The sequence below is a fragment of the Ammospiza nelsoni genome, chromosome 11 (assembly GCF_027579445.1).
Source record: "Ammospiza nelsoni isolate bAmmNel1 chromosome 11, bAmmNel1.pri, whole genome shotgun sequence".
Taxonomy (NCBI): Eukaryota; Metazoa; Chordata; class Aves; order Passeriformes; family Passerellidae; genus Ammospiza; species Ammospiza nelsoni.
Genome location: NC_080643.1, coordinates 1,364,605 through 1,389,248, shown reverse-complemented (window position 1 = coordinate 1,389,248; position 24,644 = coordinate 1,364,605). Strand labels below are relative to the sequence as shown.

General features: G+C 50.1%; 1 protein-coding gene across 4 annotated transcripts in view; it reads left to right on the top strand.

The window, feature by feature from the left end:
- The window catches only part of ITPR1 (inositol 1,4,5-trisphosphate receptor type 1), a 159,128-nt gene that overhangs the window by 119,934 nt on the left and 14,550 nt on the right, over positions 1-24,644 (top strand). For all 4 annotated transcript variants that reach the window (XM_059479817.1, XM_059479818.1, XM_059479816.1 and 1 more), the window contains 14 exons: positions 2,611-2,811; positions 3,913-4,023; positions 5,282-5,377; positions 5,825-5,947; positions 6,909-7,013; positions 7,922-8,114; positions 10,940-11,062; positions 13,124-13,299; positions 13,931-14,095; positions 15,300-15,495; positions 15,982-16,083; positions 18,000-18,139; positions 19,732-19,897; positions 20,758-20,918. In XM_059479817.1, coding sequence (XP_059335800.1) covers positions 2,611-2,811; positions 3,913-4,023; positions 5,282-5,377; positions 5,825-5,947; positions 6,909-7,013; positions 7,922-8,114; positions 10,940-11,062; positions 13,124-13,299; positions 13,931-14,095; positions 15,300-15,495; positions 15,982-16,083; positions 18,000-18,139; positions 19,732-19,897; positions 20,758-20,918 — 2,058 coding nt within the window. The remainder of the gene's footprint in view (positions 1-2,610; positions 2,812-3,912; positions 4,024-5,281; positions 5,378-5,824; positions 5,948-6,908; positions 7,014-7,921; positions 8,115-10,939; positions 11,063-13,123; positions 13,300-13,930; positions 14,096-15,299; positions 15,496-15,981; positions 16,084-17,999; positions 18,140-19,731; positions 19,898-20,757; positions 20,919-24,644) is intronic.

The following is a 24,644-nucleotide window of genomic DNA, read 5'->3' as shown; positions in this document are numbered from 1 at the left end:
CTCTAATTCAGATGATTTTTGTTCGGTGCTGCCGGGCTGGGATGGAGGAGCCGGTGAGGCTCTGTACAATGTGCTAAATGCCCTGAGAAAGAGCAATAATTGCCTTGATTGCCCATTGTTCCGTGGCCGGCAGGAGCGTGGGACCCTGTGAGCGCTTTGCAGCGCTGCCAAGTCGCTTCCTCTGAGCGGGACTGCCCCGGCAGGGCAGCAGTGGGATCCCAGCTGCACGGAACCCTTCTGGGAGCATCTCTGAGCGCCCAGGTTACCTCCATCCGTCAGCCTTTTCTGGTTCTGAAGGAAAGGAGCCCTTTGTGCGTTTTGTCAGAGGATGCTCGTGCCGCTCTGTGGCGCGGTTCCAAACCACACGCGCAGGATCCGCTGCTGCCTTTGGCCAGCACCCGCAGCTATAGGAGCGCTCTTGGATCCCAGCCAGGGCAGAAACTTGGCCTGAGCAATCCCATTTCCCAAACAGCAGGTAGCTGTAGTCAGCTCTGAGAGAAAAAGGGATTTCTTTTTGTAGCAACAACAAAGAAAAAAAGGTAGAGCGGCTTTTCCAGTGTAATCCTCTTTCTGCCTGCCTGCCTCGAGGTTTGTCCTTCTCCCTCAGCCCCAAAGGGAAGGCACAAGTGTCTGATCCTCCGGAATCTTGGTGTCTGCAGCTGGTGCGTGTAACTGAGCTCCCTGCAGTCGTGCCAGAGGACTCGCTGCCTAAAGGTCCCAGGGAAGGGCTCTCCAGGAATTGCACATTACATTTGAATGAGAGAGTTGGGATCAGCTGCCTGGTGCAGGTGTGTGCTGGGCACCCCCAGCCTTTCCAGGCCGATGGGCAAACGCAAGGCAGTGCCAGTCCTGCTGGAGGAGCTGCTGTGCTGAGGAGGAGGAGGAGGATGAGGTCTCTGGGTGCTTGGGCAGCTGCAGTGCTGTGCCCTCTGCATCAGGCAGCCCTTCCCCTTCCCTTCCCAGTGTAGACCCAGTTTGCTCCATGTGGATGCTGTTCCACGGGGCTGGAGGAGCTGCAGTGCCCTCCCCAATGAACGCAAGCGCTGGGGTGAGCAGTGGGTGCTTCCCAGGTGTTCTGGCTGGCTCTGCCGTGGCTGCTGCTCCTGGGGCAGGGACTGCACACCCCGGGTCATTCCCACAGGGAGCGGTGGGCTGGCACACTCAGCACTGCAGAGCTGTGTTCCCACCCTGAGGTGCTCTGGGGGACTGAAAATGAGGAGTTCACTCTGTCCTGGCTGAGACAGCAGCAGGCACTCCCTGGGGCTGTTTCTCACAGTGCACCAGGAGTTTATTTTCTACAATTTTTTCCTTCCCCTTGTTTCAGCCTAGCAACATCTCGTGCCTCATTCCTCTTCTCTCCTTGCTGACCGTGGGTCAAGCAGCTCAGGTACAGGCTTAGCTGCAATCAGAATAAATGCCGTGCTGCAGCCAGGGAGCTGATTTTTACCTCCTCACTTTGGGTGTTATCTTTTCATTTTCCCTTTTTTCCTGGAGGGAAGGCACGAGCTCCAATTTCTGTAGGATCAACCTTTTTTACATTCTGACAAGTTAATCAGAAGTCAGGATACTAAATGAGCAATCAGCTGAAATGTGCTGAATCACTGTCACCTTTAGTCTGCATTCATAGACAGCGTTTTCCTTTTTTAGCTTCGCCTTCCATTGAATCTGCAATTTCTCTCTCTGTTTGCCTTAAAAGACTCATTAGTCTGACTCAGGCAGAGACAGCCAGGGACAGTGCTGCTCTCTGGGCTGGCAGGAAAGACCCTGCTGCTTCCATACTCCATGGCTCCTGTTCCTCTGAGGGCTTTTTCACCCTGGAGTTGTTGTTACCTGCTAGAATTAAGCTAAATAAGAGTTTTCCTGCTGAAACTTGAGGGAAAAGCAAGTGGTAGTGGCTGCTAATCTTTGCAGCACTGCTGGGAATGCAGTGGCAAACAGCATCTGAATCACTGGGAGATTGGTTTTCATTAGTTGTCCTTCAGTTTGGGGTGGGTTTGGTGCTTTTCTTCATTTGGAATACAGGAGAAATAACAGCAGAAAGCTGTTAAATCCACAGTGGCAAATCTGGCTTTTCATTAGAGGAGCTGCTCCCAGTCAGCAGCTTCAAGCAGGAATCACAATAATTACATGGAAAGAAATGCAGTGGAGAGAATTCCATCTTAAGGCACCTTCCTTCAAGGTGTGCACTCGGGTCCCTCTGTGCAGGTGGAGCTGCTGTGAGGCCCCAGCCAGGGACTCCAGAGAGCTCTGGGGGAAGGAGGGAGCCTGCAGTGATGCTCAGGGAAGTGCAGCAGGTGGGGTGAGGCTTCCAGGCTGCAGAGAGCTTCCCAGAGTGCCTGTTCTGTGCTGGGTGTGTCAGGCTCTAATGCATCTCTCTGTTTAGGGGATGCACTCTGTTCTCTGCTGCACAGCATGAGCCCAGCAAGCTGCTCAGGAGAGCAGCACGTTGCAAATAAGCCCTGGAAAGAGGCTAAAACTGCTTGTACAATGAGCCAGAGCAACCCACCATGCAGTGGAACTGGGGATGGATGAACCTAATAAATACTATCAGCTAAACAGCACTTTGCATGGTTTTTCCCCTCCCTCATGGCTTTGACTCTCTCCCCACAGAATTTCCTACGCTGCCAGAACAACAAGACCAACTACAACCTGGTGTGTGAGACACTGCAGTTCCTGGACTGCATCTGTGGGAGCACAACTGGGGGACTTGGGCTGCTGGGTCTGTATATCAATGAGAAAAACGTGGCACTGATCAACCAGACGCTGGAAAGTCTGACTGAGTACTGCCAGGGGCCCTGCCACGAGAACCAGGTAATGAACCCAGAGCTGGGAAATGCATCCCCCTTCTCCCTGGGGCCCAGCTCTGCTGGCCTGCTGCTGTCTCACAACACTGACCACTTTATTTCCCCCCCCCAGGCTGGAGGATTTTTTTTGTTTATAAACTCTTCATAATCAACTTGTCTTTCTCAGGGCCCCCTCTGAGGCGTTGAAGCACTCAGAGCAGTAGAATTATTTCTGCTTTGCTAAGATCTGTTTCATTAGACTGGACAGGGAGAGTGGGCAATTGCTGTACTTCATATAATCCCAGAATGGGTTGGATTGGGAGGACCTTAAATTCCCCCCAGTGCCACCCCAGCCATGGCAGGGACCCCTCCCACTGTCCCAGGTGCTCCAGCCCCAGTGTCCAGCCTGGCCTTGGGCACTGCCAGGGATCCAGGGGCAGCCACAGCTGCTCTGGGCACCTGTGGCAGTTTCTGATTATTCTCTCTATTTCCTTATTAATTGAACCATAATATTGTCCTGAAAGACTGGGCTGTGGCTTTTCTGCCTTTGTCTCTCCTCATGTGTGAGGCTGTGCATGCCAGGGAGAATGGTCAGTGTCCCTCTGCTCTCCACCCGGTGGAATAAAACCCTTCAGGTGTTCTGAGGACAGAACAGGAATGTCTCTCTGGATTTTGAAGCCAGCAAGCTGCTGTTTGTACATTTTAGGTACAGACCATTCTGAGAGCAGGGCTGAAGGGTAGGCAGGAGGTTATGGAAATTCCCTTTCTTTGTGTAGACAGCTCTGAAGTAGGTGTTGATTGGCACGTTTATAATAAAGAAAACTCTCCCTAATCTCAGTAAAGCACTGTTCCTCCAGCCTGCAGCTTTGGCATGGAAATGCTTCATTTATCAGCCGTGGTCCTCCTGCTTCCTGAGCCCGGGGGCTCCAGCAGGACCGTGGCTGAGGAGAGGAAAAGCTTGGAACAAAATGCCCTCAATCTTTTGTTGTTGCCCTGCCCGGAGCTCTGTGTGCAGCTTTCCAGCCCACGAGGTGATGGCAGAGGGGACTGTGCTGCTCTGAGGGTCACCAGCCCGGGTGTGTGTGTAGTGCAGGCAATTAGTGAAGGCTGATGACTTTTCTTTGGACAGAACTGCATTGCTACCCACGAGTCCAACGGCATTGACATCATCACAGCATTAATTCTCAATGACATCAACCCTCTGGGAAAGAAGAGGATGGACCTCGTGTTGGAGCTGAAGGCAAGTGAATGCTCTGTGTGAGGCACATTAACAGTGGGATAAAATGTGATTTCACTGTTAAAATGATGTGGGTGTTTGTTATATACCAATATTCACAAGTGCACAAAAATGATACACATCAGTGAGCTGCAGGCAGTGCCCAAAGATTGTTTGTCACAGGTATTTCATCTTTTAAATGATGACGTGGAGCCACCAGTTCTCAGATGGGGGATGCAGGCAGTCGGAATATGCTGAGGAATCCTAAAATCACTTCCTGTAAAAAATCTAAAGCTGATGAAAATTCTTCTGTTGCTGCTGAGCTTTTATGTGGACAGTGGAAGTGAAATTTCTCACGTTGCAACCACTTTCCCAACACTTTATTGGTGTTGTTTAATAGGTTGACATTAAATCAACTATTCTTTATGGCTGTCCATATTAATGCTGAAATAATTAGCCCTGCTGCTGGTTTCAAAACACAAAAACACAGGGGCAGGTTCCCCTCTAGCAACAGCAGTCCCAGAGCACTCTTGCTTCAGCCTGTGCTTGAGAAATATTTCCTTTCTGACTTATTGCCCTGCCTGACACTGCAGTGTCTCCTTGTTTTCCGTTGCCGACTCACACCATTATTATGGGTAATGTGGGTTTTTTATTATTGTAAATAAAAAATGCTTTTAGACTCGATTAGCGTTATACTTCAAAATTAAATACTTTTATTGGGTTTTATTGTCAGGCATGATGGATTTTAATCTTAATTGTTCGTATTAAAGTAGTCTGGTGCCTTGTGGTAGTTTCCCATTTCCTCCCTGTGTTCCTTGGCGTGAGCAGACTGCAGAGTGATTTCAGTTAAAAGCAGCAAAGCACATCTGTGTCTTCAGCCCTGGCTGTCCCTTGATTTAATCAGCAGCATCTTCAGCCCAGCTGAGCTGCACCATTTGGGAGCTCAGAGCTTGTGGTGATGCTGCAGCATCCTTAAATCAAAACAAAACAACACGAGCATGAAAACAGCAGCATTTTTAGAAATTTAAACCTTGGCCGGGGTTAATTTGATGTCTTTCAGTGAGTAGGATTGGGGGAATAAGCTGCTAAAATTACCTGTTAAGTTGTGTAGGTCAATAATGAGAGGAGAGGGATGGTGAGGCGAGGCTGTGAGAGCCCTGGCACACTGTGGCTGCTCCTGTGGGACCCTGCAGCCCTCTGGCATCGCAGTGGTGCCACTCAGGCTGGGTACCCTCATGTTGTGGCTCCTGGCAGTGATTGCATTGCTTTTCCCTGCCCTCAGAACAACGCTTCCAAGCTGCTCCTGGCCATCATGGAGAGCAGGCACGACAGTGAGAATGCAGAGAGGATCCTCTACAACATGAGGCCCAAGGAGCTGGTGAGTCCCGGGACCCCTCCCCAGCTCCTGGCTCTTCATTTGCACGGGAGACAGAGAAGTGACAGTCCCTTGTGGCCCCAGAGCTGTCCAGTGAGCCTGGCAGGGTTCTGGGGCTGGTTCGTGTGTGAGCTGGGGAAACACAAGCAGGAGATCCAAAGCACAGCCCAAGCACCATTGACTCATCCCAGTGCTCAGGGCTGTGTTGGGGCTCAGAACATGATGCAGGTGCAGAGAGGATGGCCTGGAACGTGTCACCTTCAGGGAAATGTGAGGTTCAGTTCCTAAGCCGGTGAGCTGGGCTGAGGCTGAGTTCAGTTTATCCTGCCCTGTCCACTGAGCTCCCTTTGGGTGTCCCTGCTCTGCTCCATTCCCTTGTGTGGGAGTGCTGCCCTCAGCAGCTTCCACCCTTTGCCCGAGCCTCCTCTCCTTGCCTGTCTCCCTTTCCAGGTGGAAGTGATCAAGAAGGCCTATCTGCAGGGAGAGGTGGAGTTTGAGGATGGAGAGAACGGGGAGGATGTGGCTGCATCCCCGAGGAACGTGGGACACAACATTTACATCCTGGCCCATCAGGTAGAGTTCCGTCACAAACCCCAAACTGGGAAAAGCCACTCTGCTTTTCCCTGCAACTGTTTTCATGGCTCATCACTGAGGCAGACTCACTGCGCATTCCCCTGTTATCACAGCAAACCCTAATTTTAATTAGAAACAAAAATAGTGTAATACAAGAAAATGTTGGGAATTTTCTTTTATCCTGGGAAGCAGGCAGGCTCTGGACTGAGCTCCTGAGGACACGTGGCTCAATTCTTGGCAGCACTGAGCAGCAGTGTATTATTTTTCAGCTGGATCAAAGGTTACTTTATATTCCCAAAGAAATTCTACTCACAGATCAATTAAAGTGTAATCAGAAATCTCGGTCCTTGCCACATTCTGTCTCTGCTGGAGCCAAGCAGAGCCATTGTATTGATACAATGTGTTTGAAAGGCAAAAAACCAAAGGGGAGAAAACTGTATCTACTTAATGTATTGGTGCTACATGTCACTGCATTAGAGACTTCTTGTTCCTCCAGCATCTGAGCAGACAGACCCTCACTGTGCTGCAGGATGAATTTGGAGCATCCAGCAGCATTTTGGAGCAGTGCTCTGTACATCTGCTGCTTAGTTGATGCAGATTTTCTTTGTCCCTGCCTGCATCTTTGGGTGATGAGCACACCTTTGAGTTGGGGTGATGTAGAAGGACAGAGTGAATGTGAATTTCTGTGTGATCAGGAAGATTCCAGGCAAAGGGTGGGAGAGGATGGGGAAAAGAGGAGTACAACACTGGCATTAAAGAAATACATATTTGAATCATTCTGACTTGCTCCCAAAATAGAGCTGCAGGGTGTCTGGTTGGAACAGAACAAGCCTTCTGTCAACTTTGCCCTTTCCTAGCAGCTGACTGCGTACTATTTCTTTTTTTATGCCAAAAATCAGGAATTTAATATCACAGAGAGACATCTGGTGTCTCCCACTCCCTGTGCATTCCTTTATTTTAGTTGGCTCGTCACAACAAAGAGCTGCAGAACATGCTGAAGCCGGGGGGTCAGATCGAGGGGGACGAGGCGCTGGAGTTCTACGCCAAGCACACGGCACAGATCGAGGTAGGGAACCCCAGGGCTGAGCCACAGGGAGGGCAGCCCCAGGACACTGTTCATGTGCTCTGCCTGCCTGTGTGTGTGTGGACTGTTGTCTGTGCTAGAGAGCATGCAGGGAGAGTTATTTATTTAATTCCCTGGCAGTGGCAGCTATTCCTGAGCTGTCATGTGTGGGCTCGGGGATGGAGCTGAGCACAGCTCTCTTGGCAGCAGCAAGTGTGGCTTCGCTTCTGTTACATTTTGGCCGGTGCTGTTGCTGAATCCAGAAAGTTTGTGATAGCTTTTTGCCACTCTTCCTGGATTCAAATGACAGTTTGGCCTCGTGTGCCATCTAAGAGCTCTATAAAAGTAAAATGTTCACAGATACAGAGATTTCCTGGAGGAGCTGGGGCTGCCCTATCCCTGGAAGTGTCCCAGGCCAGGTTGGACAGGGCTTGGAGCAGCCTGGGATGCTGGAAGGTGTCCTTGCCCATGGCAGGGGTGGCACTGGATGGGCTTTAACGTCCTTCCAACCCAAACCAGTCCATGGGGTTCTGTGACTTCCCAAAATTCTGTAGTAAGCAATACACATATAACTGTTATTCCTTGTACTTGCCCAAATTTGGCTCAAATTTGCCAACATTCTTGAATTGGGCCACCATATTGCTCTGAACTCCATCCCAGCTTTGATGTGGGATTCTCTGGGCTCCTTGGAAATCCCAGCTAAGACCAGTACTGCCAGGATAAGACCACAGCATAAAAATTACAGTTCTGGAGCTAAACGTAGACCTGCTCTGAAAGGTAAATTAAATGCAATCTGTGTCAAGCTGCTGTTCCTTGGCAATGTGTCCGTAGCTGGTTTGAAAGGGGGAGCAAAACAAGCAGAAAACCAAGAGATAAGAGCGTTTAGAAGGACTGACGAGGCTGCTGTGCAGATTGTCAGGTCGGACCGCACCATGGAGCAGATCGTGTTCCCCGTGCCCAGCATCTGCGAGTTCCTCACCAAGGAGTCCAAGCTGCGCATCTACTACACCACCGAGAGGGACGAGCAGGGCAGCAAGATCAACGACTTCTTCCTCAAGTCTGAGGACCTCTTCAACGAGATGAACTGGCAGAAGAAACTGCGAGGTGGGTCAGTGCTGCTCCACGTGGGGCGGAGCGCTGAGGTTTGCTTCCAGTAAAGAGAGAAGCCATAAAACATCCCCTGAAATCTTTCTGGTTTTTGGAAGATGCAGCCTCCTTCTTATCCCAATGTCCTGGCTGCATTTCCCTTCTCTCTTTCCCCATTAACTAAAAGACTTAAAAAATACAAACTCCTCAATACACCCGATACTGAAAATGTCCCTCTAATGTGTAATATAACCCTCCCTTTTAATTTTAAACTCTTAAATTCTGTGAGAATTACTCTTCCCCATTGTTTCTTTCAACTTTCAATGTCTAATTTTGTTTATCAGCAAACCAAAAGTTTGTCAAAGCAAATCTCTTTTTCCATTCATCAATCGCTAAAATACTTCCCATTACTTCTTTTGTCTCCCGGTACTAGTTTTATCTACCAGCAAATGCACAACTTGTTTGTTAAAACAAGTTCAGGATTCAGGGAGGACTCAGCTGAGGAGAGCAGGGGGGGGTAAGGCTGGGGAATGCAGCAAGGTTGGACATTGTGAAGGTTGGATTGTAAAGGTCTTTTCCAACTGTAAAGATTCTGTGGAGTTATGGCATCTGTGGGGATGCAGATGTTCAAGAACAAGTTAAAGATGGATTTCTGAATAATTGTAAAGTAGAATTCATCCTTTTTTGGCAAGTAGACTGGCTGACAGGTTGACAAGTCCCTTCCATCCCTGTGATGCTAAAATGTCTGAACACAGGTGCTCTCAAGCACTGATTTTCCCTCAGCTGGGAAATCCCTCAGAATTATATTTTAATTCATAGAGTGCCACCACGTCCCCCAGTAAACCTTTTAGTTCATTTGTTGAATATTTTTGTTGTTGTTCAGCTGAAGGCTGCATGCTGCAGAATGCTCAGTGGGCAGTGCTGGGAATGACCAGCAGGGACCCTGTGAGATGTGAGATGAGGCAGATCCTTCCTGCTGGGCTCAGGGCCTCCATCGGGGAGCACTGAGAGCTGCTCCTGCCCTGGATCCTTCCTGCTGGGCTCAGGGCCTCCATCGGGGAGCACTGAGAGCTGCTCCCTGCCCTGCAGCAGCTCCCCTCCAGCTCCAGGACTGCTCTGGAACCCCCTCGTGGGGCACGTGTGGGACTGCTTCCAGAAATCTGTGAGCTCTGCAAGAAATCTGGGAGTGTGACATCCCAAACAAATTGCAGCTTCAGCAGCATCCATATATTCTGTTGGATTTTGTTGTTTGAGTCACTTTGTCTTTGAGGCTGTCTCCCAGCAAACTGTGAAGGCATCCATCATTAACAACAGGCCACAAATTAGCCAAGATCCACCTGCAGAACTGGAGAATATTTCTTTTTTTATTTTTCCTTTAAAAAACTTGGATCATTTATTCTGTCTCTAATATCCAGGCCTTGCCTGTCCTCTGATTTTTTGCATTTGTGGGGTTGTTTCTCACATTTTCAGTAGTTTATATTGGAGCTGTGACCTCTGGCAGCACTGTGTGTGCTCACATGATGCCAGTTAGAGTTCAACCCTCAAAAAGACTTCTAAAATAAAGATCCATGTACTTCTCCCTTCAGCTCATGGTGCTGGCCCATAATCTGAGCTCCAGAAGTCTCATAATTGTTAATTAAGAATGGAAATGAGCAGCCAAAGCCAGGCAGAAGCACAGCACAGAGAGTCAGTGTCCATCACCAAGGGAAGGTTTAAAGTTAAACCTGGACCTTTATAATCACCCTTATATAATCCCATTTAAATTAATTAAACCTGGTTACACATTCTTCCAGTTAGAAGGAAATTGAGAACATTGAGATATTGTGGAATTCTTTACCCCTCTGTTAGCTGGGGGTGTTAGAGGAGGGGATTTTCTGGAGAGAACTGGTGGCTCCTGCAAGGCTCAGAACTGCTGCATGTTATAAATTATCATTCCCCCCAAAGTCTGCATTTTCAGCTTGTTCCTAAATTTTACTGAGAGCTTTTTCTTTGCTCTCTGGTATCTAAACCAGCTGCCTCCTTCCACCAGGGCAAAACAGTCCTTTCCCTTTGAGAGCATTTTTAATGGAGCTTTTTCACCACTCTAGATTTCAGGAGGACTCAGTTTGCTGTGCAGTAAGCCTGCAGGAGCCAAAATCAGGGGATTTTGCCTGGATGCAGAGGAAATTACTGCAAGGCAGCTTTGCTGGGTTCATGACCACTTCAGCAAAGGAATCTTTCTGCTTTCTGCCTCTTGGTTCTGGCTGAGGGATTATTAAAATTAGGAGTCTTTTTGAGAAGTATTTCTGGGAACATTAAGGATTTAAATGTGCTGTTGGTTGTACACTGAGATGTGCTGAGTCCTTTGCCCCCGGAGCAGAGGGAAGGCCAGGGAGCTTCACCCCCTGCTTATTCTGGGGCTGTTTGGGGCTGTTCTCAGCAGAAAATGAATTTGCAGGTGGCACTGCCTGGTGCAGGTGAGCTGCTGGCAGGGATGGGGCTGGAGCTCATTTTCCTCCCCCAAATTGTTCCTGTGTGACTCTGAGTACAAAGTGTGTTATTAGGGGAGACCTCAAGTGCTTGATCTCTGCAGTTCCTCAGCTTGTTCTCTTGCTGCTGCTAAACCATGTTGGAAACAGGGATCCTTTGCCTTAAAACACCATCTAGGAAACTTGAAGGGCCCCCAGGATGAAGAATAATTTTAAAAACTTCCAAATTAGCCATTAATATTATTACTTTTGATGCTGTGCTTTTGGGCAAACTGAAAACAAACTTGTTTTGGTGGTGATACATTTTTTTTTATATAGAGACCTCTTATTTTTACTAAACCCTCCATTAAAAAGGAATCATTTTCTCTCTTTCAGCTCAGCCTTTCCTGTACTGGTGTGCTCGGAACATGTCCTTCTGGAGCAGCATTTCCTTCAACCTGGCTGTCCTCATGAACCTGCTCGTGGCATTTTTCTACCCATTCAAGGGAATTCGAGGAGGTACTGATATTTAACCTAAAAAACATGTGAACAAATAAGGTGTAGTGAGCCACATTCTGCTCTCCCCACTCGTGTCTGTGCACTACATCAGTGGGAGAAGGAGAACAGAATTTGGCTTTTGACATTGCCTTGTTTTAAGCTCTGCCGTTCTCTTACTCTTTCTTGAGACATTTTTTAAGGAAAATGTAGAGCCATGCTTTTTCCTAGGGGAAAAAATTACCTGAGCCAAACATCCTCCTCTAATTGCTTGACTGTTCTGCTTCAGTCTAAAGTCCTGTAATTAAGGATTGAGCTAAAAATAGGTGAAATGTTGAATGTGTTGTTTTCCTTGAGCTTGCAGTTTATTAATGGCATTTTCCACAAACTTTTCCTGGTGCTCCAGGAGGGCTGTGAGTGCTGGGGGTGGGTGACATTGTCCTGCCTTGCCAGGGGAGCAGTGGCCACAGGAGGATGGGGAAGAGGAGCCCATTCCCAGCATTTTGATAAAACCTCTTCCTCTCCTAGTTAGAATCCAAAAAGTAAAGTAAATAAATACATGTATATCTTATATTTAGCTTAAAAAAAAAAAAAGACTCTTCCAAACAGACTGTTTGGGGGAAGTTGTCAGTGTCTTGAATTGCTCAGACACGGTGAACTGAGCAGCTGATGAGCATCTGACAGTAGCAGAAGCTGTAAAACTTCTGACTTGAGGAGCAGAAACAAAACTGGATGCCTGGAATTTGGTGCTGGAATGGTGAGAATTCCAGACAGGCAGAAGTCCCTGCTGGCTGCACGTTCCCTGTGGCTGTGCAGGGAGTCCCAGCAAGGCCCTGGGGTCAGGGTGGGTGCAGCAGGTGAGCAGTGACCACCCTTAGCTCCGCGTGCCAGGACGAGGATGCTGCTCCCAGCCTGGGTGTTCAGGGAGCCCCTGGGAGCCTCACTCACTCCAGGTGTTCCTCACGCCTGCTGCGAGCTGCTGCAGCTCCTGAAAGCAAACGAATTCCCAATAAATCTTGTTTAGATTCTCTAGATAAGTCGGTCCTAAATAAGCTGCTGCACATTTCCTGTGTCCCTCCCCGTGCTGGGGCTTGTTCCCACCCAGTGACTCCGCTGCCAGCTCTGCACCTCGTGCTGTGTGACAGCTCAGGAGCCCAGACTCCCCCAGGCAGCCAAAACAGCTGTTCGACTTTACGCTTATTAACTTTTAATTTCCATCCATCCTCTGCTGTCTTTATTAATCTGCAGTGATTTGGAACAAGATTAAATGGCTGCTCGTGGTAGTCAGATGAGAGTAATATTTCCTAAGCTGCCTGAATTTGGGAGCAGGGAGAAAAGCCCTGGGTGAGGATCTTGCCAGTCAGACACAAGTTCTGAGAGGATGTGCTTGCAGAAGAGCTGCAGAGTGCTGTGAAATTTGGGGGATCTTGCTGTTTTGTCTGTTGAGGAACCAGTTGCTTGAAGGCAAAATTTTTTTAAGTCAGCTTTGAGGAAGAGGTGTCTGCCATTCTGCATCAACCTGGGTAAATGGTGTTTGGGACTGGATATTTTTTATGGCTCTTTCAGGGAAGTGTATTTTTAGCTGCAAGGCTCGGTGTTGTGTAAGCAGCCAGCCTCAGGGGACAGTCTGAATAGACCCAGAAATAGCAAAAGATGCCAAAAGTGAGTGTGAGGGTCTGACCAAAAGCACATCAGGGGCAGTGCCAGGGAGTGTCCTCACCTGCCCAGGCACTGCCTCTGCACAGCACAGGGGCTGCAGAGGCCCTCAGCACTCAGGTGTGAGCACCACAGTGGAGATGCTGTAGCACTTATCACCTGCATAAGGATTTAGTAACGAGTTTGTAATTAAAGGTGCTGCTGTGCCACCAGGGCTGGCTGAACACGGGTGGGTGATGCCCACGCAGGCAGGACCCAGGGCAATGATGGATGATGCCCCACCAAGGCAGGACCCAGGGCAGCGGGTGGGTGATGCCCACCCAGGCAGGACACAGGGCAGTGGGTGGGTGATGCCCACGCAGGCAGGACCCAGGGCAGTGCTCTGGTGGGTTTGGAGGTGCAGCAATGGTGTGTTCTGCCTCTGCCCAGGCACGCTGGAGCCCCACCTGTCGGGGCTGCTGTGGACAGCCATGCTCATCTCCCTGGCCATCGTCATCGCGCTGCCCAAGCCCCACGGCATCCGCGCCCTCATCGCCTCCACCATCCTGCGCCTCATCTTCTCCGTGGGGCTGCAGCCCACCCTCTTCCTGCTGGGAGCCTTCAATGTAAGCACCCAGGGGGCCTCTCTGACCCCCTCTGCCCCTGATGGCAGGGTTCCTTACCTCTGTGTGAAGGCATGGAACAGAAATAGCCTGGGACACGGTGGTGAGAGGAGTAATTCCCTCCTTGGGCTGCTCCTCACACAAGGGCTCTGAGTTGCTCGTTTAATCCTGGCTCCCCAGGCTGCAGACAGAGCTCTGAGGTTTTGCTCAGTGTAGGAACAGCTCCAGCTTCACACAGGCATGGGGAGGAGTCTGTGACCTAAAGCACGAGGTTATTCACCCACAGTGCCTCAGTGTCTATGGGGTTGTGTGAGGCTCACAAAACGATGCACTGTGAGTCTGATGGGGGGAGCTGGGAAGGGGCTCAGCCTGGACAAAAGGAGGGTCAGGAGGGACACACAGCTCCTGACAGGAGCTGGGGGATTTGGGATCTGCTCCCAGGGAACAGGGACAGGAGGAGAGGGAGCGGCCTCAGGGTGGGCTGGGGAGGCACAGGGGGGACAGCAGCAGGAATTTCTTAATGGTCAAACATTGGAAAGGATTGCCCAACAAAGTGCCTAGTTGCCTCCAGCTTGAAAAAAACCAATCTGTTTTCTCTGATACTGTACCTAATTTATGGTTGATCTTCCCTTAGGTTTGTAATAAAATCATTTTCCTGATGAGTTTTGTGGGTAACTGCGGAACCTTCACGCGAGGGTACAAGGCCATGATCATGGACGTGGAGTTCCTCTACCACCTGCTGTACCTACTCATCTGTGCCCTGGGGCTCTTCGTGCACGAGTTCTTCTACAGCCTCTTGGTGGGTGCTTGCTTGGCCCTCAGAACATCTTCTGCTCTGTTGGTGAAGTCCCATCTTGGGCATATGCAGGAACATTTTTGCTTTTCTGTGGGAAGCTGTTGCACAGACACTGGGAAGAGCCACAGACTGGAGGTTTTCTTTAGGAGAAGTTACCTAGGGAGACAGCAGGACTCCTGCCACATCCCTCTGCTGATGTGTGACTTCTTGCACAGATAGGGAGAGGACATGGGGGGATGGATTTAAACCAAAGATGAGAGATTTAGATGAGATATGAGGAATAAATCCTTCCCTGGGAGGGTGGGCAGGCCCTGGCACAGGTGCCCAGAGCAGCTGTGGCTGCCCCTGGATCCCTGGCAGTGCCCAAGGCCAGGCTGGACATTGGGGCTGGCAGCACCTGGGACAGTGGAGGTGTCCCTGCCATGGGGCAGAATGAGATGTGCTGTGATGCTTTGCTGTGTTGTTACCAATAATGTGGCACAGTGTCTGTGCTTTCTGAGAGCTGGATGACTCTGGAGTGTCTCCGTGGCTGAGCCAGGCTCCAGCCCTCACAGATGGACACACATCCTGGCACACATTCCCTCTCTCTGGGGTGGGATTCACCTTGCACAGCGCAGTGCTTCTAGAATAGCACTGAAGGAGGGGATCTGGTGGTGGTGGTGGTGATGTGTCAGTGTTGAAGCAAAGCTGAATCCCATTCAGAAGAGGCTGGTTTTGTGGCTTTGGTTGGTGTTTGCCACATCCTCTGGTACCTGAGCTGGTTATTTGCTGTGTTCATGGAGGTCCAGTTTAACAAATACCTGTCTGTGATCCACCAGGATCACAGCCACAACCTGGGCTCTGCTGTGGCTTGTCCCAGACTCAGTGAAAAATGAAGGAAACAGCAGAGAAATCTAAACACAGATTTTGGGGGGAAAAATATCACTTATTTAATTAAATGCTCAGTAAATGAAGATTTCAAGAAAACAGCAAATTGCAATTTTTGCAGTGAGCTGTTTGGAGGCTGTGAGGGGGCAGATAATACTATAAATTAAAGCCAGGCAGCAGCCTGTGCTGGCAGCCTGGTGCATGCCTAGCACCAAAGCAGGAACACCTGGGCTGCTGGCCAGGCTGCTGCAGGGAGGGCACAGCTGCCTCAGGGTGCTGGGGCCACGACAGGTGCCAGCAGTGCTGCTGGTGCCCCACGTGCTGCCGTGGCTGTCCCCAGCTCTTTGACCTGGTGTACCGGGAGGAGACGCTGCTCAACGTCATCAAGAGCGTGACGCGCAACGGGCGCTCCATCATCCTGACGGCCGTGCTCGCCCTCATCCTGGTCTACCTCTTCTCCATCGTGGGCTACCTCTTCTTCAAGGACGACTTCATCCTGGAAGTGGACAAGCTGCCCAACGAGACCCTGCTGCCAGGTCGGTGCCAGCTGCTCCTTCCCCTGGGTTGTGTTAATGGGTTCTTGTTCCCCAGGGCATGGACGGGACGAGGGGAATGAGCTCCAGGTGGGACAGCAGCAGGAATTTCTCCATGGAAAGGGTGCTCAGGCCTTGGAAGGGGCTGCCCAGGCAGGTTTGGAGTGCCCATCCCTGGAGGTACCCAAATAAGACCTGGATGTGGCATTCAGTGCTCTGGGCTGGGGCACCAGCCACTAAATGAAGAATCTTGGAGTTCTTTTCCAACCTCAGTGAATCTGGGATTCTGGGAAATAAAGGTTTTGTGTTGAATTTAAAACCATGGAATGTGTAAATCAGGAAGTAAGTGTGCCCTTCTAAACTCTAGGGTAAGGTACTGCTCTAAATGCCTTGTAGTTGCACACTGAGTGTGATGGGGAGCCCCAGTACCTGAGGAGTCACCTTGCAGGGTGTTGGAGCATCCTTTGATGCAGCATTTTGTGGTTTCAGATCGCACAGAGCCCGGTGAGACCATGACTGGGGAGTTCCTCTACTCAGATGTGTGCAAGGCAGGCAGCAGTGAGAACTGCTCCTCCATCATCCCCTCGGACCGTGAGTACCTCCCTGGGATTCCTAACTCACCCTGAGCTTGCACTCTTTCTTTACTTAATCACCTTCAATTAAAATGACTTCTTTAGAAAATCCTATGCAATAAATTTGAGAACAAAGCTATCACGAGATTAACTTGAGATAGGATTAATTTAGGCCAGCAGCATAACTAACATCTGTTAGATGAAGTGACTAAAGCAGAGAAACTTACAACTAAACCAGACTTCATAAAACACTGCCATACTCTTTAATTTTCTGCATCAATTGCAGAAGGAAGAGATGCAGTTTGCCTCTTTGCAAAGTTTATTATTTTAAAACATGAGGCTATTAAATGTGATCTCAAAAGATAATGCCCTGTGAAATATGGTTTATTGGCAGCATTGTTCTGTCTCAAACTAAGGAAACTCTTTTAATATCATGGCAGGAAGTGCTCGATGGATTAAGTAGACAGGGATAGGTTGGGGAGCTTTGGAGATCAAGAAAGTGAGATATTACCTGGGTATTGAAATATTTCAGTTTTATTTCTAGAAAATGTAATTTCCATGTGGGAGATTTATGGTGCTGGCTGGGAGGGGCAGACAGAACATCCCAGTTTCTCTGGGAAGGAAAGCTCTTGCATGGTCAATGATGGCCACCAGCCCTGCTCACAGAAGCAGAGGCTCTGCTTGGCTCAGGGGTCCTCTCTGGGGCAGTAAAATTCAGCCTTGCTGCAGGAAAAGCTGCAGGAAAAGCTGCTTCTCTCAGCTCCTCTCTGGCTGCAGGAAGGAAAGCTCAGGGATGTTTTTGTATCACAAATAATCAGAATAATTCCAGGGTCCTGTGTGCTCAGGGGTGTTCCTGGTGCCCATATTTGGCCACTGCTCTCGGGTTTTGGGTATTCAGGGCTGCACAGGGCGGCCTGTGGGAGGGTGGGATCTGCTCAGGAGCGTTTCTGGGAGATGTTTAATGGGTACAGGGGAGTGTGTGACATTAGGGAGTGGATTTTAGCAGCTCTGCAAGTGAAGCAGTGAAGTTGGAGCCTGGAGCTGAGCGAAGAGAAGGTCAGGAGAGGTGTGCTGCTTTTCTGGCACGACGCTGTTTCCACAAGCAGTGATCTTTTAGCCATTTGAAAGCTCCGAGTGGAAGTTGCCATTTTGAGTGCAGCCCAAAGGCTGTGCAATCTGTCAGGCACCAGGGGAGAGTGGAAGAGGCAACACTTTGTCCTCGGAGCTGTCAGAAAGCTCGGGTTCTGTATAAACAGGCATCTGCTGAGCTGAGCTGTGCATGAGAGCAGGCATGCAGAGAGATTGCACCCAGTCACAGGCAGCAGCCCAGGCACAAGGGAAAATGGTGGTGGGGAGAGGAGGGCAGGGAGGAGATCTGCTCCCAGGGGGCTCTGGAATGGGTCCAGGGAGGTTTTGGGGTGAGGAGGGGTCTGGAGCATCTCCCCTATGGGCAGAGACTGTTCAGGGCCTGTTTAGTCCAGGGAAGACTGGGAGGGGATCCCATCAATCCTCACAATATCCCCAGGGGCTGTCAGAGAATGGCTTCAGACCCTTCCCAGTGACGGGACAGGGAGCAGTGGCCATAAACCAAAACAGGTTCTGCCTCAGCATGAGGAAGAGCTTCTCTCCATGGAGGGGGCAGAGCCCTGGAGCAGCTGCCCAGGGAGTTGTGGAGTTTCCCTCTCTGGGGACATCCCAACCCCACCTGGATGTTCTGTGTCACTGCTCCAGGTGACCCTGCTGGGCAGGGGCTGGATGAGTGAGGTTCCCCCCAACCCACACTGTTTGTGATTGATTATTTGGGAAATGAGCCACAGGGACCTGCAGCACAGGCTGGCAGTGTGAGGGGGGAGAGAGCACAGCCAGCAAAGAATGGAGAGGAGGATCTAGAGCTAATCTTGGCTCTAAACGTGTCTCTGCTTGCTGTGTTCCCAGAGCTGCTCACCGAGGAGCTGGAGGAAGAGAACAAGGAGCATACGTGCGAGACGCTGCTGATGTGCATTGTTACTGTTCTGAGTCACGGGCTCAGGAGCGGGGGTGGAGTAGGTGATGTGCTCAGGAAACCTTCCAAAGAGGTAAATCACCAGGGCTGGGGGTGGAGAGTGCTGCCGAGCTCTGCTGGGAGAGCGGGTGTGCTCTGCTCTGAATGCACAGGGGGACATCTCTGGGGGTGACATCTCTGGGGGTGACATCCCTTGGGGGGACGTCAGAGGGGCTGAGACATCCCTGGGCGTGACATCCCTGGGGGTGACATCAGAGGAGGTGACATCCCTGGGGGTGACATCCCTGGGGTGACATCCCTGGGGGTGACATCAGAGGAGGTGACATCCCTGGGGTGACATCCCTGGGGGTGACATCCCTGGGGGTGACATCCCTGGGGGTGACATCCCTGGGGTGACATCCCTGGGGGTCACATCCCTGGGGTGACATCCTTGGGGTCCCACTGAGCTCCAGGCACCCCTCCCAGGCTCTCATCACTTCTGGGCTGTCCAGAGAGCAGCATGGGGGAGCAGCAGTGTGAGCTGGAGCTGAGGAGCTGCAGGAAGGAGATGGGCACAGAGCAGTGAGGGAGGAGCCTGAGGAGCTCAGGGGATGCTGTGCTGGCTGCTGGCTGCCAGGGGCAGCATCCCTGGGGAGAGGCAGTGTGTGAGATGGGAGGGAGGAGAGGACAGGGACCAGGCTGGGCTGGTGGGAGTGTGGGGGAGGAAGGATGATGAGGTTTGGAGCTGTCATCGGAGTGAGGACCAGGATAAGCCGCAGGAATTTTCCATAACACCCCTCTGGCTCCCCCTCTGACTGCTGTTTCAGCTTTTGTGTCCATCAGTTAGGAAGAAATCCTATTCTGTCAGGGTGGGCAGCCCTGGCAGAGGTGCCCAGAGCAGCTGTGGCTGCCCCTGGATCCCTGGCAGTGCCCAAGGCCAGGCTGGACATTGGGGCTGGAGCACCTGGGACAGTGGGAGGGGTCCCTGGATGGGATTTAGGGTCCCATCCCACCCATTCTACCATTCTGTGCTGGTTCTGTGATCTGAGGCTCAGGCTGTCACTCCCAAAGCCACACTGGGGGCAGCATTTTTTTGTTTTACCTGACGTTTCAAAGATTTTTTCTTAAACTTAGCCTTCAAAGTTACTTAATTCTTAATAATAAGTTTGGCACTTGACTGGCAGCCTGATTGTGAAAATGGGGGCTGGATATTTTGGATATTCAGGCCTGCAATAAATGTGGAATGTGCACTGAAAGGTCCAGCTTACATGGCTATTAAATGCAATTAATGATATTAAATTCCAGTTAAAAAGTTAATGGTCCCCACTGCTCCTCTGTTGATACACTGTAGATTAATATAAGGATGTAATTTGGAAGGGCTTCAGGGAGGGCTGAGAACAATCTTCAGTGAGTGACAGAAGAGTTTTTCTCTTGTGAAAGTGAGAGAAGTCCAAAATCTTGGACACAGGAAGAGCAGCTCTGCAGAGATCCCACACTGGAGCTGACTGATTTGGCTTTTCTTTCAGTGATTTTTGCATTTTAGTTTCATTTAATGTTTTGAGTTGTGAGTTCCCCTTGGAGAGCATCACAGGGGAGAACCTCAGGCAAAGGGGTGTGGGGCAGGGTGGTAATAAGGGTGAGCTGTACCTAATTGGGCTGTTAATAATTCCAAAATGTACCTTGCAGGAACCTCTCTTTGCTGCTAGAGTGATCTATGATCTGTTGTTCTTCTTCATGGTCATCATCATCGTCCTGAACCTGATTTTTGGGGTGATCATTGACACCTTTGCTGATCTAAGGAGTGAAAAACAGAAGAAAGAAGAAATTTTAAAAACAACTTGCTTTATTTGTGGTAAGTGTGGAGACACCCTTAACAAGAAGGGGTTACTCTGGGTAAGGCAGGGAGAGCTGCAAGCTCAGAGGAAAAAGCCCTGAATTGCTGCTGTTCCTGCTGGCATTGCTCAGTTCATGTTCCTGGGCACCACGTGCACTGCAGCTTGGCAGCAGGAGCAGATGGGCAATGCTCTGGATGCCATTTTCCCTCCAGACTCCAGCTCTAGCTTCCCCTCTGCCCCCAAGAGCAGCTTCCTCTGGGAACAGGAGGGGTTTTTGTGAGCAGTCATTTCTTCCAAGCGTGCTGTGGAGCTTTTCCCACCAGCAGGTTGGGAGTGGAGGTGCTGGGCTGACTGACACGGTCCTGCCATGTTGCATAACACGCAGCCTGACGGGGGAACCTTTGGAAATTTGCTGCAAAGCAAACGTCGCTTTTGCTATCAGTTTGCCCAAAAATAGGAGATGTGTTATGAAATCCAACTAACTGCTTGCTACGGGGTTGTTGCCTTTTTTAACCAGTATTTTTTCTGTTATGTATGATAAATATAAGCAGTACTTGTTACACTTTACTCTCTCTTCCTTCTCTTCCTCCTCTTCTTCTCTTTCTTGTCTGACCTTTTTTCCTCTCCTTTCTCTTCTCCTTTCTCTTCTCCTTTCTCCTTTCTCTTCCTCCCTCCCCTCCTTCCTTCTCTCCTTCCCTCCCTCCTTCCTTCTCTCCCTGGGTGTTTGTCACATTTTATGCTGATATTCAGTGTCCATTCCAGAATGACTGTGACTTGCAGAAGTGCAGCAGACTTTAGAAGCCAGTTTTGTCCTAGAGCTGATTTTCCTGGTCCCCAGCTGGCAAACACTCATGGTTCTCCCTGTGTCCTCTCACAGGTTTGGAGAGAGATAAGTTTGACAACAAGACAGTGACCTTTGAAGAGCACATTAAGGAGGAGCACAACATGTGGCACTATTTGTGCTTTATTGTCTTGGTGAAAGTCAAAGATTCCACAGAATACACAGGACCAGAGAGCTATGTGGCAGAAATGATCAAGGTGAGTTTGGAGTTTTGCTTTTTTATTTCCCTAGATTAGACCAATCCAGTGGAATATTGGCTTCAGTGCTCTGTATTGTATTTAATTTATTGTAAATGTACCTGTGACTTCCCAGCCTCCAGAGCACTCTGTGTGTGTGCTGGAGTAGGTGACAGTGAGTGGTGACAGCCAGGAACTCCCCATGGCTTGGATCAGGGGAAGAGAAGCTGTTCTGCCTTAAATTCACATTTAGGGGGAGTATTTTCAAGCTGGTGGAAGTATCTGAAGCACAACCAACAGGTTATAACCTGTCCTGCTATAAATATCTCCAACTGACTTGTAGGATTTGTTGTCATATGATTTGAGCTTATTATTGTGAAAATCTACAATTAATGTCTCCTCAATTGGAAGGGCTTTTAATGAGAGAATTAAAAGGCTCCTCTCTGCCAAGCTGCAGGTTCAGAGCTCCTGGAATTACATCCGAAGCCCAGTCACTAATTTGTGTCTTCTGGCCGGGGAGCAAAAGCTGTTTGATTTACAGTATTTCAGTGTGATTTCTTTAGAGCAGAGCACTTTGTGCCTCCCCTCCCTGAGCCGCTGGGGGTTCCAGCTCCCTGGGGTGGCTCTGCAATGCCCCGAGCCCTCTCCCAGGTCAGACGTGTTATTCTGGGGTCACCAAAGCGCCCGTCCTGCTTCTCCCTCAGTAATGAGGGCTTAAAGCAATCTTGTGAGCAGTCACCTGATGGGGGATTAGCACAGTGAGATAACCAAGTGCATCACTGCTGCTTTCCAGCCTGCCTGATTATTTTGCTCCCTTCCTTTATCCCCCCGCAGCACGCATGACTTCAGGGGGGAGCTCTCAACTTCTGAAGGGCTTTTGCTTCTTAAAGACAATTTTGTGTTGTGCCTTTGCTTCTCAAAGATGAATTTGTGCTGTGTTTGTGTTGTTTTTAAAACCAGTTTAAAGAAAGTTTCAGTTGGCAACCGATTCGTTATTTCAGATGAACGGCTTGGATTAGATAAGAAGCAAAAATTTGTCACTGAATATGTTTGCATGAAGCACAAAAACTGGAGAACTTTTATGAGAATTCCCATTCATTAAGTGTCAGCAAGGGCTAATTACTGTGTGTGCATGGGAGTAGGGATAAATTATGCATAGCCAGAGTGTCTCATGCAGATGCAATTTTATGTAACCATAGGTAGAGCTTTGGATGTGTCTGTAGTTGGGGTTTGCATTTCATGAGCCAGTTTTAAATGAAGATCTGAGAGCAGGGCTCAGTGAGGGCTGGTGAATGTGGGGTGTACCTGTGGGAGTGTGGAACAGGCAGGAAATGTGGATTTCACCTCAGTGCCTGGCACCATCCTGCCCCAGGCTCAGGCTGCTGTGCCCTGGCTCTGGAGTCCTCTGCAGTCCATGGATTCCTGAGCAGCCATTTGGCAAAGCTCACTCTGAAAATCAATTTCTTCCCGGTGTCCTTTAACATTAGAGCTTCCTTTTCTGCCCTGAAATCTGGGTGTAAAACATGGGGAATCTGTTTTTATACCGGACCTGTTTTAGATGCTGCTGGAGGAGCCAGAAGTGGGTTTTTTCCCATTTAAGGTGGTTTTAGGGATAATTTGGGTGGGGCCTGCTTCATGTGTTCCTCAAGCTTTCTGTGCTCACAGAATCCCAGATTGGTTTGGGTTGGAGGGACCTCAAAGCCCATCCAGTGCCACTCCTGCCATGGCAGGGACACCTTCACTGCCCCAGGTGCTCCAGGCTGCCCTTGGGCACTGCCAGGGATGGGGACCCTCCAACCTCTTGGGCAAAATCCCGCGAATGCAGAGTGACGGACCGAGGAAAGCTTTAAATTCAGTCAATTCCATGAGTGCCAAGGCAGAGATTCACGGTGGAGGCGCTGCCTTGGGAGCCCCCAGCCTCTCTGGGCAGCCTCCTTGGGGCACGGCTGGCTTTGGAGGGGATTTTCCTCCCGTGTTTCCGACTGAAGGTGGCACTGTAACATCTTGGATGGTGGCAGAGATGGGGCACGTCCTGCCGGGCTGGCAGTGCGTGGGACCAGCGCTCGGCTGCTGCTGGACCCCATTTCAGGAGCTGGGATAGGAGGCAGCATGTGCTCCAAGTCCCCCTGGAGATGGCAGAACACACCTCAAACGTTTCACCCGTGCTCTGACTCCCAGCAAAATGCCTGCAGAATGCTCTTGGGTTTCTGCCCCTCGGTAAATGAAAGAAAAAAATTAAGAAAATACAGTTTTAAAATTTGCCTTTGTTATTTAGTGTTTGTGGGCTGTTCTGACGCTACAGACCAGTAAAGAAAAAAATTAAATAATTTAGGACACTTAAATTATATCCACTGTCAGTTTGTGAGCTGCTTCCAGTGCTGCTTGTACAGTGCTTTAAGGATATTTGAAGCATTGTGGTATCAAAAGAATTCTGGACAATTTCATTTATGCAGTTAGTGAATATTCAGGCACCTTTAAGAGTGATCTTGAATTTTGTTGCTTTCTTGTCTGAAAATAATGTGTGTGGAAAGGCATTCCCACTGTACTGGGGATGGCAGAGCTGGATCTGGCCCATAGCGTTCATCCTGCACCCTTCACGATCCTGGCCCCACATTAAAAGAAATTGTAGCCTTGAAAATCAATTATTAACTACAATTCCTTAGTGAATTTTATATTTCTTCACAGACAGAAGCTCATTAAGTTCAAACACATCACGAGGAAAGAAGTCAACAGGTGCACTGGGAAATAGAGTTGAGTTTAGGGCACTGAAGGCTGATCAAAAAATCAAAATTAAAAAACCTGTCAGTGATCTGACCTGAGCAGCCTGGGCTGGTGGGAGGTGTCCCTGCCCAGTGAGATGAGCTCTAAGGTCCCTTCTGACCCAAACCAGTCTGGGATTCTGTAAAATGAAATCTGTTAACTGTTCTGGCAGTGCTGCTGTGCCTCTGTCACTCTCCCTGCCATAGCCCTGTTCTGGCACCAGTTTGGGGCTGGTGGTGGCTCTGGATCTGGACTGGTTTGGTTCAGTCCCATGCAGGGCCAGGCTGCCCTGGGCTTGTAGCTGCAGGTCCAGGCTGCTGATGGAGGCTGGAATTCCTGCTGCTGTAAACAGGGATGATATTCCCTTTCATCAGGAGGGCAGCTGTGCCTGCTGCCACAGATGATGTCAAACTCGGGCTATCTCAGGAATCTGTGCTGGGAATGGCTGGGGATGCTCAGGGAACGAATGGGGCTGCAGGGCTGGGGTGGGGGGAGCTGAGGCTGTGCACACCCCACTGCTGCCCTGAGCCACCCTGCATCCCCTGCCCTGCATCCCCTGCCCTGAGCCGCCCTGCATCCCCTGCCCTGCTGCCCTGAGCCACCCTGCATCCCCTGCCCTGCATCCCCTGCCCTGCATCCCCTGCCCTGAGCCGCCCTGCATCCCCTGCCCTGCTGCCCTGAGCCACCCTGCTGCCCCTGCCCTGCATCCCCTGCCCTGAGCTGCCCTGCATCCCCTGCCCTGCATCCCCTGCCCTGCATCCCCTGCCCTGCTGCCCCTGCCCCGAGCCACCCCCTAATATCAGTTTAATGGCACAGACAGTGCTGTGGATGTGGGAAGCATCTCTTAGTGGCAGAGATGATGTTCAGCTCCTGGTGTTTGTGCAGCTCTGCTGGCCAGAGCAGGATGTTAGGGTTAGGGTTAGCATTTTGTGTGTGCTCCATCCTGCAGAGACAGGGGCTGGCTCCGTGCTTGGAGCACGGGGAAGG